General features: G+C 38.3%; 1 protein-coding gene across 1 annotated transcript in view; it reads right to left on the bottom strand.

Annotated features, from left to right (window-relative positions):
* The window catches only part of dnah7 (dynein, axonemal, heavy chain 7), a 63,156-nt gene that overhangs the window by 45,339 nt on the left and 3,154 nt on the right, over window positions 1–14,663 (bottom strand). Inside the window, 18 exon segments of the mRNA XM_042731197.1 lie at window positions 1–34; window positions 289–391; window positions 2,592–2,760; window positions 3,224–3,333; window positions 3,439–3,651; window positions 4,025–4,165; window positions 4,674–4,872; window positions 7,399–7,592; window positions 10,028–10,214; window positions 10,847–11,214; window positions 11,421–11,741; window positions 12,196–12,342; window positions 12,740–12,964; window positions 13,059–13,137; window positions 13,208–13,334; window positions 13,422–13,695; window positions 13,882–14,062; window positions 14,228–14,410. The exon segment at window positions 1–34 is cut by the window's left edge and continues 94 nt beyond it. Coding sequence (XP_042587131.1) covers window positions 1–34; window positions 289–391; window positions 2,592–2,760; window positions 3,224–3,333; window positions 3,439–3,651; window positions 4,025–4,165; window positions 4,674–4,872; window positions 7,399–7,592; window positions 10,028–10,214; window positions 10,847–11,214; window positions 11,421–11,741; window positions 12,196–12,342; window positions 12,740–12,964; window positions 13,059–13,137; window positions 13,208–13,334; window positions 13,422–13,695; window positions 13,882–14,062; window positions 14,228–14,410 — 3,255 coding nt within the window.

Raw genomic sequence — 14,663 nt, 5'->3', positions numbered from 1 at the left:
TCAAACAGCAGCATCTCAGCATGGGCAGAAATACCTGAAGAAAAAATAATAATGTATGCATCCAAACCCAGACAAAAGAAATCTCATTAGATTGATAGACTATATGATAGATTGATAGACTATATCCAAAGACTTAATTTGACTGGACACATTAGGTTCAGATGTGGGCATCTATTAAGCATATAGGGGGTTTGGAGAGAAAAAAATCTGTAGCTCCATTGATTGAACCTTAAAATCCATTGACAACACAGTTGACATTTAACTCAAAATGTGCACACAAACACACACCTCTCTGGATGGTTAGAATTTGCTGAGCCACCACTGAAAGCACTTCCAGATCAATACGGTTGAACTCGTCAAAGCAGGCCCAGGCACCGGATGACAACAAGCCCTGGAAGAGACCAAGTATCTTTACCAAGATTTAAAGCAAATGTAGTCTGAACACTCCTGTGCTGCAAGATAACTGACAAAGGGTGAGCAGGATGACATTAAAACGCAAGTCCTTTGCAATTCTAAGCTCTCTGATTAAGATACAGCTGTGGCTCCCTGATAGTACTGAGGCTGTACAGCAAAAGCATTGCAATCTTTGCTAGCATACCAAACTAAAAGGAAAACTAACATGCATGTTAAATATAGATATAGTGTGCCCTAAGAGTCTAAGACCACTAGAGAAAATAATTATATTTTGCTTTTATCTAAAATTTTTGAATACAACCTTTTTAAATTGAAAGGATAGTTCACCCAAAAATGAAAATAATTTCAAGTCATTAATTACTCACCCTCTTGTCATTCCAAACCAGTAAGACCTTTGTTCATCGTCGGAACACAAATTCAGATATTTTTAATAAAATCAGAGAATGTTCTGACCCTGCATAGAAGAGCAACGCAATTGACACATTCAAGGTCCAGAAAGGTATCAAGGACATCTTTAAAATAGTCCATGTGACATCACTGGTTCAACAGTAATTTTTGTGCACAAAGAAAACAAAACCAACAACTTTATTCAACAATTCTTCTCCTTCATGTCACCGTCCGCTGCCATTTACGAGAGTACCATGACGCATACGTGTGCATTCCTCTACTTGTAAACAAAACAGAGCGTGTTCTAGGCGCATGTATCGTGCTGCTCTCATTTATGGCGGCATATGGTGAAGCTGAGAATTGTTGAATAAATTAGTTATTTTTGTTTTCTTTGCCCACAAAAAGTATTCACGTAGTTTCGTAAAATTGAGATTGAACCACTGATGTCATATGTACTATTTTAACGATGTCCTTACTAGGCTTCTGGGCCTGGGAACATTTTGCTTTCATTGCTGTCTATGGAGTCAGGAAGCTCTCAGGTTTCTGCTGAATTTATCAATGCAATGACCAATCAAAGGCATTCCGATGAGTCATTGCTGGAACGCTGGAGTTTTGTTCACTGTGCGCGCTCTCTGACTGAATTCTTCTCTCTGGCGAATTCGCTCATCATAAACAACAAAGTGCAGATGTGCGTACGAATGTAAGTTAGATATTAATTTTACAGTGTGAACAGCTTCAATGATTTTAATGGGAGTTTTTGAAAGGGCTTGAACTCTGGCTCTTTGATCATGTAAATATCCTTTGCTCTCTTTCTATTAAAGTGTTACAATTAGTAACTTGCAATGTTTTATTACATTCACATTAAATACAAAGTCAGTCGTATTAAAATATTTTATGGCATGACACCCATAACTGGTACTTATAAAAAAGGTGGGTTTTCTGCGTCATTAATAATAAAAACTACTAGGCCACTTTGCCCATCGCCCATTAAAGATCAACTAACATGATCTATAAAGGTGCAAAAGGCATTTACTTAAAGATATTTAAGAATTAAGATATTTCATGATATAGTTAACACGTTTGGAAATATTTCGAATAAAAAGGAGAAATTAAACAAAACATAAGATTATATCAGTTATTCAGTGTTGTTATGGCTGCTGTGTGTTCCATAACAAGCATGAAGAGGCTTCCCCCACCTTCACTCCTGCCCCCTTATAAATATATACAGAGAATTAACATGGTCTTTCTTATAATGAACTAGAAAATATTTTTATTCATTCTACTTATCTTTGTTTTAAAATGTTCAAAATCATAAAACTTTTTATTTCCCCCAGAGTAATGTCTAACTGAACTTTGCATTTAGAAAAGCTAAATTTAATTAGAAGTATTTTTGTGGGGTCAGTAATCTGGAAGACAACACAAGACAAGATGAGACAAGACAAATCTCATTATGTACTATTATTTCGAAGAGTTTATAACCCCTTTCTACAAGCAAACATTTTTTTCTTCAACAATTCTGGCATTCTGAATGTGTTACTATAGTAACCAGTGATGGCCATGTCAGTCAGTGCTGTGCTGTTCTGTTTGAGAGGTTTTTTCTAAAGACACATGATGCTTGACCTGTGTGTTATTAACCATCATTTCATATTAGCATTTTCCACTAACCTAATGCCAAATACTGTTATGTTATTATATGTTCTTTTTTTTTATATATATATAAAATCTTTTGCTGTTGCTGTTGATTAACTATTCATGACATGCATCATAATTATAGACTTTGTAACACTAACCTTAAAGAATTTGCCCAGTGCAATGTAGTCCAGGCCATCAGAGCAGTTGAAGACTACACACTGCTTAGCTATGGCTTTAGCTAGATCTTTGGTGGTTTCGGTCTTGCCGGTACCTGCAGGACCCTCTGGGGCTCCACCAAGATGTAAGTGTAAAGCTCCAAATAGAGTTCTGGTAAAGAAGATATGTTGAAAAGGTGAAGCCAGAGTTTATATTCACCAAAAAAAAAAAAAAAAAAAAAAAAACATTTACTGAATTTAATAATTTTGATTGATAATTCAGATTGTTTCCTTTTGAGAGATGAGAATAACAAATTACTATTCAGAAGTTTGGGGTATGTAAGATTTTTAAATGTTTTTCAAATAAGTCTCTTATGCACTCATTCATCAATTTATTTTCACCAATTATCCAGTAAAACAGTAATATTGTGAAGAATTATTACAATAAAAAATACTGTAAAATGTAATTCATTCCTGTAATGGCAAAGCAAAATTCAGCAGCTATTAGTCTTCAACGTCACATGATTTGATGTTCAAGAAACATTTCTTATTATTTTTAATAAAGCATCCTCAGGGTGCAGCCACACTGAAAACTATTGCCTTTGGTTTTTATGCATAATGTGAAGAATTCTGACCTATAGCAGCGATCAGTGAGAGGAGTGATGACCAGTCGTGGTGTGTTTCCAAGATACTCATAGCCGTATGCCAAGCCTGCATTGATCATCTTTGTCTGAAGCTGGTTTTCTCATAGACAGGGTCAGATCAAAGAGTCGAGAGGGAAAGAAAAAATCAAAGCAGATTATCTGAGTGTCCAAAACAATAGCATTGACACAAATCATTTTCAACTTACAATCCAATAGTAGCGTAGTTGGCTGAGCCACTCAAAGTTGGTCTCATTATCCACACCCTTCTGTACCAGAGAAGCCAACACGTCCCGGGCATGAACGTCAAGGACCACCAGCGCTCCAAGTGTTACTCGGTTCTGTTTGGACAGCTTGCCACGTACCAGAGTCACAATGTCATCTATCTGAGTATTGTTCTGCTCGAGATAAGCCTGAAGAGCCTGAATCAGAACACAGAAAAATAAAATGCAGTCAAAAGTACAGTAAGACAACCATTATTGCAAAACAAACCCAACTCAAAATGAGGCAGATAATGACTACACATTATCCTGGCTATTATATGGCTAATTGGCAAATAGGTAAATAGATATGACATTTTAAACTGAGTTAAATTTATTTTATAATATGAAAAGAAAAGAAGACATGAAAATATAATATTAGCTGTGTGGACAGTTGTCTACTTTAGCAGGTCACTATGCAGTATGCACAAATATATAGTAGAATGCCATAAATCACCAATAAGACTGAAGTATTCCACAGAGCTATGCAATAAAAGATTATATTGCTATGTATGTACAGTATAACATACAGTACCTTTGGTCCCTTTGCAATGGCTTCATGAATGTCCTTTGTCCAGTAAACCTGTGACACACAGAGCACTGTCTGACCTGGCCAGGCCCTGACCCAGTTGATCCTTAGGTCTTTGGGATATGCTTCAAACGCCTCTCCAATCACCTGACAGCCAGGAGTCAAGAGAGCAGTTAGCATTTTACATTTCTAAGAATGGCAGAGACATGAATATGAAGACTGACATGAAATTCACCCACTCTTATAGCTTGAAACCATGATCCTAAATTGAATTTTTACCCCTTAGAGTTTCATAATGTTTAAGGTAAATAAAGTTGATATTTTATTTTTATTGTGAGTAATTCTGTGGTGTGGAGAGGAAATATAAGTGTCTGAAAAGAAGGCTGTAAATACATTTGCGTTTATTATGCATGTTAAAAAATGAAATCCAAAGTGGGTGAATGTTTTTAGAGGCACTGTATATCACTATTAATAACTCTCTCAAAAAACAAAAACTGTCATTGTACAGCCACAAGAAATTACCTGTGTAAAGGATTTGTCAACAGAACCAATTAATGTACAAGCCAGACTAAACTAAATCAAATCCAATTAAATTGTTTCCATTTCTGCTATTCAGAAATCCACTGACTCAGAGAAAGTTCATACACTTCTGTACCTTATGTATGGAGTGAAGCATGCCAGTCTCCAGCTCCAGGAGCCATTTCTCCACCTGCCCACGAGCTTTAGATGTAGAGATTATATCCAGAAGCTCCACCACCTCTCCTTCACTGCTCCTCATATGAGTGATGTCCAATACGTCAGTGAACACAACGTTAGCAATACCCTCAAAACACTTCTTCAGGTGGGGCTGCACCCTGAAATATAAAGCCGACGTTAAACTGTTGCCTGTTTCCAACACAAGTTTGATATTTCATCTGACGTGACACACTTCAGGAACACCTAGATGTTCAGAAATCTCAGGTTCAGACAAAAAGCAATACTCAAATGTGTAATACTGTCAGACTGTCAGAGTCAGTGACTCTATTAAACCAGAAACCAGTCTTAAAGGGGTCATATGATGTGATTTCAAGTTTTCCTTTCTCTTTGGAGTGTTACAAGCTGTTTGTGAATAGATAAGATCACTAAAGTTGCAAAGACTAAAGTCTCAAACCCGAAGAGATATTCTATTTAAAAGTTAAGACTCGTCCACGCCCTCCTAAAACACCTCGTTTAAACATGCCCCCACGTCTAAGTCACTGTGTTGAAAGATTTGCATAACACCGCCCAAATGTATATGCAAAGAAAGAAGGCATAACTTTGATTCTCGCTGTAGTTTTTTGCTTGTGCCGCTGTCGCCATGTAGTGGAGACGCTGTGTTTCGCTACGAAATTGAAAATACTTTGTTTGGTCTTCCAAAAGAGGACACAACTAGAAATCAGTGGTTAAGGCTTCCTGCAATTGAGCGGCCATATTAAGAGTTGCATTTTTCCCATTCAAAACTATACGAGTAACATGTTTTGGGTATTCTATAGTCTTTGGTAAAGATCATGTTCCATAAAGATATTTTGTAAATTTCCAACCGTAAATATATCAAAACTTAACTTTTGATTAGTAATATGCATTGTTAAGGACAACTTTAAAGGTGACTTTCTCAATATTTAGATTTTTTTGCACCTTCAGATTCCAGATATTCACATAGTTATATCTTGGTCAAATATTGTCCTATCCTAACAAACCATACAACAATGGAAAGCTTATTTATTCAAATCTCAAATAAATAAAAAACTGACACTTAAGACTGGTTTTATGGTCCAAGGTAACAATCTGATTGGTTTTTTTTTTTTTTTTTTTTTTTTTGTTTTTTTCTGTAAAGCTAGAATTCCCTTTCAATATAATAGAAATGTGGGAGACACAAAAGACAAGTGAGAATGACACAGCGAGAGTGAAATAAAGAGAAAGAAAGCAAGAGAGAGGTGATCAGCACTGGTAATAGAGCAGAAAAGCAAGGCAAGTTTGTGAAACCAAAAGCCCTATAGTAGTACAATTTGAACTTGCATTTGAGGCATCATCATTCATCATTAAACAAATATCTGGGGTGAAATATAACAAGATTTGCTTATACGTTAAGGGCCTGCACAGGGGAGCCACAGCAGAGAAACTAGGGCAGAGTGTCACAGAAAGAAGAAAAGGCACTATAATTATATTCCCTCAGTAAATATTGGGTTTTAAGGGGTTCAAATTGGGTTTTCCGAGGCCGAGGTGAAGCTAAATTGCTTTTCATTTGTCCTTCCCTGTTCCTTTTGAGGCCCCACATACTAAATGTTTATGTAGGCAGCAGTGGTAAGGTAGGCGGCGTAACATCAGTTGGATTTGCCATGGGAGACATGCCAAAGTAGGCTATGTGAAAACATAAGATATATTCATAAATATCACAGGCTTGAGATTAAAGCTCTGCAGAGTGAATGCTGTGTTTCTTATTTCATGTTACAGTAAATTACATCCAGCCTACATCAAGGTGAAAATTCTAGCATAAAACCCTCAGAAATCTTGGGACTTTGTAGAAATTTGAAAATACTAATATCCAATAAATACTACTAGTCATCTGTTTCAAAGCTAGATGATAAAAATACCAGGTAAAACTATATTTCAGAGTGTGAGTTGTAGCGATAGTTTCACTCACAGTTATTCTTCATGAAAATTCAGAAAAAGAAAGCATAGCAGCACCGCACATCAAAAATTGACCCAAACTTGCATCATCTTAAAGTTTTTTGAATAATTGATATAGCACAGACTGATCTACCATAGTTCTTTCCGACATTCAGTCACACAGCCTGGCTTTATTATAAAGCAATCTATCAACAAAGCGAATCCCAAACAGCAAGAATATTGAAAACAGAAGACTTCAAAATCAGATCCTCTTAACTGCTGACAAGCCATATTCCTCAAGCCTATAAATCATGTTGCTTCGAGAAATGTCACCTTTAAGCCTCTTTTCCTTTGAGGATATGGAGAAAGTGTGAGATTACTGTAACTCACACCAAACTAAAAGTGCAAAACCACAGAAATCCTGTCACTTCCTATAGCTTCAGGAACATTTGGAACTGCACCGATAGAAATGGATCAAGCAGAATGATCACTAGTGGTTGACCAATATAGGTTTTTTGATGGTCAGTGCCTATACTTACATTCAGAAAGCACAATGTGCACAGTGATAGCACATGAGATGCCAAAACATTGTTAAAATGAAAAGCAAAATTTATTTACACAACATTTACTCAAAATTCACAAAAAAAATAATTTCCCACTGACACAGCTATTAGTAAAATTTTGAAATATATGACCAAATATCAGCCAATCCATCACACTGTCATTACTGAGTACTTTTAAAAGCTCCCCTGTACCTGGTTGGATCCTTAGTCTCTGAGAGGATCTCCAGCAGCTCGTCATTGGACAGGAAGAAGAAGCGGGGGAAATAGAGTCTCTTCTTCTCCAGGTATTCATTCAGACCTTTGAGAATGAGTTCCAGCAACTCGTTACTGCTTTTCATCTTTTCTAGCATCTTTTCAATGGCCACCACTGCCAGGACATGCTTGTCCTAAGAAAGAAATACATAATATTTAGGAATGTGTTATAAAATTCAAATGAATGATATGGGGATGCAAGACTTTTAGTCTTCAGAAAATATTATTTCGGCCTACAAAATGTTTTGTTATGATGCTTGGTTTGTTAGGCAATCTGCAGTTTTTAGTGCTCTCATAGGCAAGAGTGTGCTTACAGCCCCAAGCCAAAAGATGCCACCAACAGGTCACTACAATATTCTGGTTCTTAGATATGGCTTGGGTTCTTCCTTCAGTGTACAGTAAGTCTATGTGATTCAACCATTTTCAACACCTCTCCCCAACAAGCACCACAGTAATATCTATGCCAATGTAAATTACACCCTGAAGTTTAATACTTAAGGGTTTGTTCAAATCCCTTACCATATGTATGAGAAATATCTTTTATATCAAGCACCATTAATAATTTAGTAGATCAGTAGTGCATATTTGACCATAACGGGGCATATTAGACTGATCTCTAAAGGAAGCCTCTGGACCGTATGTGATGTTTTCAAGTTCAGCTGCAGTTGAGAAACTCGACAAGCCTGAAAATCATGGGTAATGAAATACCATCAGACTGCTTTTAATTCTCTGCCCTCAAAAGTTCAGACAAATCCAGTGATGAAAAGATGATATTCATAGCCATATTTCCCTGCTTTCACAAAAGAGTTAATTTATGAAAGGTGTCTCCCACCAGGAAAACTCATCCTATCTTTCGCTGTCTGATTTTCAAACGTTCCTCCAAAGGTTGTATGAAGGCCACGTCCTTCATTAGAGAGAGAGGAAACAATTGGATACCCCGCCCCCTCCCTTTCCACCCCTCACAGATGCTCCTCACCTGTAAAGAGATAATAATTGCTTTTTCCCCTTTTCGGATTGCTATTGATTTTCTATTACCTACGGTGACTAGACTTCATGTTCACAGAGAGATTGAAGTTTAACGATCACTTTTGGATGACAAAAAGGCCTGATTTCTTGACAGGGATTGAGAGGAAGTAATGAGGGGTTGTTAATAACCAAAGCCTACACAAAGTAACCCTTTTAAAACATGAAAAGGCATCATTGGATGACTCTAATGAAAGAGAGAGGGGATGTTTTATGCCAATTACTCTTTTAATTATTCTCCCTCTCCGTCACACTGAATTACATTAGAGTGAGAGGGTGAGTGCTGCCGGAATGCGTCTGAATGAAGGAATGCTGAAAATCATCCGGTTCCTTTCACAGGGTGCAGAAACATGCAGGTGGGCTGCTCAACAGAGCATGATATTCAGTTACTAGATCGCGTTTTCTTCACGAATGCATTCCCTTTCATTTACAGTAGCATCATGCCTTGGGATCCAGAACAGCTTCATAAGTCCCTTCTTGTGTCTTCAGCAAAATAAAAACTGGGCTCAGATCTGCAGGTACCACACTGATGTTTCCCCCAAACACCCCACTGATATTAAAAGCATGCCTTTCTTTATGTACTGCTGTTTCCTGTAAAGCAGCAACAGGCAAAAGCACCTGCCATCCAGCTGAAATAATACATGTGTGCTTTTCCAAGAAGAGTCATTTAAGGTTCGTAACGTGGAAATCGTGTAGTGGTGTAGGAATTATTCAAAAAGAAAACACCCTTAGAAGAAACCCAGAATTCTGAATTCAATTACAGAATGTTTATCTCCGTTTCTGTCAAAAGGGGAAAGTTAGAAACACATTAGAAAAGAGTAAATAAAATCTGGAGGCAATGAACAGTTCTGTGGGTACTGTAGATAAAGAGAGACACCTAGTGGACAATCTGATATGGCAGGCCATAGTATTATCTGATTACAGCTTGATTAAGCACAAAGCTGTTTTTCAACCAGATTCTTATCGACATAATCGCTTTAGATACATGTAGAACAGAATATATGGCTATAATGAGTTTCCATTTCAGAGAGTGTTTGTCAACTGTCAGAAAATTGTCTCAAAAGGGTCTGTGATGAATTAGGATAGCGCCTTTTTTACTCGCATAAAGTGCTGAGTTTTTTTGTTTTTTTTAAACTATGGACACTTATTTTTTTTTAAACCTTGGGGAGGGAGGCACCATGCCTTGTGATGCTCAATGACCTTGTTTTCTGCACACTCCTAGATTCGAGTCCCTCCAGACAAAATCCATAATTCCTATTTGACGGTACAGCCAGGTGACTTTTTTTTTTTTTTTTCATTTAGAGGAGAGACAACAGATATTGATGTCTCTCAGAGCACCGAGACTGGGCTTGCCAATTACTTGGCGAAGAGTCTCTAGATGAGTGACTGTGTTTGGGTGTGTGTCTGATAGCCGTCTCATTTGTCATGAACACACTATAGTTTGATATGTCAAGAACTTTTTCAAAGAGTTATTCTCAGTTCTAGATGTAAACAAACCCAAGTTTGTTTTTATATTTTGCTGCATATGTAGGGCTTTCTGACTCACCAGGCTGACTTGCTTCATAGTGTCCCTCCAGGTTTTATCCACAGCAGTAAAGCGACGTCCCTCTTCGGGCATCTGGGCCATGATGTCTGGGGAACTGAAGATGGGCTCAAGATAGAGCCAGGTGCCCTGAACCTTTAACCACTCATCCATAATCTCCTGCAGCAAAAGCAGTTTGCCCTCCCAGTCCCTGAGATGCATGCATACAGACACACATACAGTGTAAACAAGCGAGACAAATAGCTAAATACCAACACTTTTCTGTACCAATTTGGGCTTACTTTTTCCATTTTGGTGCTTCAAAATCAGGATTACAAAGTATGTGATCAATCACAATACACTTAAGCTATTAAACCAACACGGAATTAGTGCATGTACGATTCTGTTATTGTACCATACTGAACTGTGTCCTAATGGAAATGATACTGTCACTGTTACTCACATTGCACAGAACCTTTCAGCCTGACTGTTGGGAAAAAAACTGCTAAAATACATTTTAGCAGTGCTCTATAGAGTAAATTAATCTGTAAAATTTAAACTAATAAAATAATCTGCACCACATACTTACATTTTGTTACATATTATGATTTAAATAAATAATACATTTTGAAACAAACCCCCAAAAAATTTTGAAGTGAATTTGTGAAATTCTTAGCTGGCTTGTGGCCCAGTAATGATCAAGCTCTAGAAATTATTATTATAAGCAAATATGACAGCTACAATTCTGGCCAACTAGAAATTACATACAATATGTATAAACTTTGCATATTGGCATACAGGTTCATATTGACTGCAAAAAATACACAGACACTCATTTCTCACCGTATCTCGGCCTCAAATGGCTTGATGAATGGTGAGCCCCTCATGGTCTGGGTCTTAACGATATGGTCATCCAATAACATCTGGATCTCATCCAATGAGGACAGAATGGAGGTTCCGGTTTCACGATAGGGCAGGAGGGTGAACTCCATCCCCTCCCATTCACTAGCCATGCGCTCCATGGCCTTTTCAAGGCCGTGTTCCTTACTGGCCCCTTCACTGATGGTTTCAAAGGCAGAGAGGTGAGCTTCTAGATGCAGTGGAAGAAACTGGGCCACACAGGCATCCTCCTCAGAGGGCTTGAGGGGGAAGCCGACAACTGCAGACATGGCCTCCCAATGGCGCTCGCGGAGACCGGGGTTACAAAGCACCTGCCGAAACAAATCATCCCCATAATTAATGAGCAGCCTGGCATAGAATCTGCACTCTCAGAATTCCCCAGAAAGCACAGCAGATTTCAGCCCCTTGCATGTTCTTCATTAAATATAATTTGCAATGCTTTCAGCTACCAATATAAGTGAGGTACAGTACTGTCAAAAATGGACAGTTGGGACAGAAACTCAATGAAAAGCATCACCTGCACTAGAGGAATGTGTTCTTTAAAGGCTTCCACTTCTGCCTTCACAGATGTGGCGATTTGAAGAGCTTTGGGTGAGTCCTGGAAGCTTTTTTCTAGCTTGTACAGGGAACGGCTGTAGTTACCCACGTCAGCTTCCACTTTGTCCGGGTTGACAGCTGAGAGTGGGCCGTTCACCCACTGACGGTGCTGATTCTGAAACTCAGCCGCCGTCTCATACAACCGCAGATAAGGGAGCAGACAGTCTTGGACAGCTTTGCATTGTGGGTATTGAGAGACAGGCCAGCCAAAGGCTTCCTCCTCCTGGTTGAAGCCTCTGATCTGATGGATAATAGAGTGAATGAGTTTAATTGTGCAGGTGCAACGAAAAGAGCAGCTATTCTCAGGGGCACTCTAAAACTCTTTGACAAATCCAACTGACAAATGTCCTAAACATCCATTTCGCCTGCACTGTAGATTGTGTGAACAGGCTTGAGCTTTCCATAATGACAATAATATTTTATTTACATCTTGGTATTTCCATTTAGCATTTTTATGCAATATCCCACATTTAATTATATAACGTGGATGAAAACCTTGCTAATTCAATTCAATTTAAGTTTATTTTTATAGTGCTTTTTACGATACAAATCATTGCAAAGCAACTTTACAGAAAATTAAGTTTCTACAATATTTAGCAGTAGCTTACTAAACAGACAATTAACACTATTAACAGCAATTATGCTGTTGAAGCAGTGAAATAAACCATAATGATTTTGTCCAGAGAACACAGTACCTTTTCCATAACCAAATCCAGTTTGGAATTAAGGGCCTGGGCTTTTTTCAGATATTTGTTGAGCTCAGAGACGTCACCAAAGGTCATAAAGTCCTCCACTTGCTGTTCATAGCTCTCGAGATCCTCCAAAACCCTCTCACATCTCAACTAAGATTTAAAAACACACATTATTTTATGCAATAGTGCAGCAGTGCCAGATTGAACATCAAAGTGCAGAGTTACTTAATTATGTGGTTTTGATTAATTTTAGCTGCTTGGCTGCATAGATTTTACTTTTTGTGTCTGTTTGTCTTTTAGCTGCTGGTAAATGTATTTTTTCAAATGTTTTGTTACTGCTAAGTATAGAATAAACACTCATGCTTGGAGGTTCTTTATTGTTTTCCCTAATTGTTGTTCTTACATGCACTATATAATGTACAAAGTGTTGCATAATGTGAAGATTCGATGTGTCTGTTTCCAGGGTATTCCTGTTTCCATGTTTGGTTTGATCATTTGTTTTTAGGGTTGTTTGTGCTGATTGACCAGCATGTGGCATCTCTAGTACCTTCAGGCCATTCTGGAACTGGTTGGTCTTCTCTTTGATAATCTGGCGGTGCTGATCAAAGACGGAAGGCATGCGTGCATGACACTGGAAGGTCTTGCTGTTCAGCTGAATGTCTGTGAGCGAGAATGTGACATAATCCACCAAGAAACACAACCTGCTATTGGACTCCTGAAGCTTCATTTCCAACTGAGGCATTTCCTCAGCCTCCACCTTCATCACATATGCCTATGACAAAAAGGAAATAATATACTGTACAGTACTGAAAGATCTTTTGTTTGTCAGAGACAGGTTCAAAGATAGAGATGAAGGTCAGTATTACCTTAAGTTCCATGAGTTCCTGTGTGTTTGATGGATTTCTGAGGGCTTTATTTGATATTGTATCATATTCCTCACACAACCTAGAGATCAGTGACACGGATTACTAACAGGTTACTGACTAAATGTTTTGGAAATCTGTCAGTGACTCACTTGCTATTGAACTCTTGATGACCCTGCAACATGTGAGTGACCAGTTTCTGCAGGAGACCCTCTGCTCGCTTCACAAGGGCACGGACCAGATCATGGGAGTGCACTTCAAACATGCCCAAACGCACCACTTAAACACAGAACACAATAAATTACGGTTTTGGTCATAATTCTGTGGGGAAAGCCTGCTAATATGTGGACTGTAAATAACCATCAACCTTCAGGGTGTTGTATTGGATCTCATCAGCTAACTGCTGGTAGCGTGTCACCTCCATCATCAGCTCCTGGAAGGAGTGCTGCTCCTGCAGGAACTGGTTAACATCCTCCTCAGCTTGCTGGGACACCAGAGGAGCATACTTATCATAAAGACGGACATGCTTCAAAGGTTCAGCTCTTTCTGCACGTATTACACGCGTGATCTTCTCCTGCTGGGCCTTCAGGATCTCCGGCAAGATGATGGGCTTCAGAGTATGATGTGTTTCTGGGCCAGGCTTGAATTAGTATAAATACATGACACACAGAAATGACAATAATCAGAATACACTGAACTCTTCAACTAAGATCAATGAAAATTTTGTTCCTCATGATATGTTTCCTTTAATATTGATATAATTATCAAACAACACAGCACAAGCGAGATGTAACATAAAATAAAAAAAAAAAAAACATTTGTTTACCCATTCTGAGTACAGCTTCATCTCTACTCGAGGGATCAAACTTAAGGATTTCAGCATCATGTCATACACATTTAGCAGAGTGACTTCAAAGTCTTTGAAATCAGGTTCAAATCTGATAGTATTTTGATCCAGCACCAGCCTTAGGATGAACCCTGGATGCTCATAGGCTCGCACTGACCGTCAGTGGGTAAAAAAACAACAACATATTACTTCATAGGCCATGGCGATTTATAAAGGCTGTCAAAATGTAAATAATAAAAGATACACTGAAGCAAAAAAGAAAAAAGATTCCACAATGATATAAAAATTATATTTGTTCAGAATTTACAGTGTTACAGATCTTACAGGGTCCTGGGCGATGAGGTGTGTGTAGTCCTGAATAGACTCCAGTGCCAGGCTTTGGAGCTGGTAGGTCATGAGTGTGGCCAGACAGTTGTAGAAAGACTGCAGTCGAGCAACACTACTGTTGCTAGGGATCAGTTTGCGCTTGCTACCAAGACAACAGGTTTGCTGCACTTCTGGTATCCACCTGTTTGATAAAAAAAAAAGAAACAATTGGAGTTGCATTGTTTTTGCAGAGTACAGTGTGCTAAGCTTAAGAAAATTATTTGGATTCTGTTCAGCTGTCGACAACTCGTAACTGCATACTGCAATATTGAGCAGTAAGCAAAATCATTCATTGTCAAGTTATTGTCTTCATCCGTGGAAAATTCAACAGATAGCTGGGATGGATGATCAATTCACGTGGTCGCTGATGAATTGACAAGTAAAGGAATACAGCT

Source organism: Cyprinus carpio, chromosome B9, assembly GCF_018340385.1.
Source record: "Cyprinus carpio isolate SPL01 chromosome B9, ASM1834038v1, whole genome shotgun sequence".
In the NCBI taxonomy this organism is placed as follows: Eukaryota; Metazoa; Chordata; class Actinopteri; order Cypriniformes; family Cyprinidae; genus Cyprinus; species Cyprinus carpio.
This window is presented reverse-complemented; position numbering and strand designations above follow the sequence as displayed.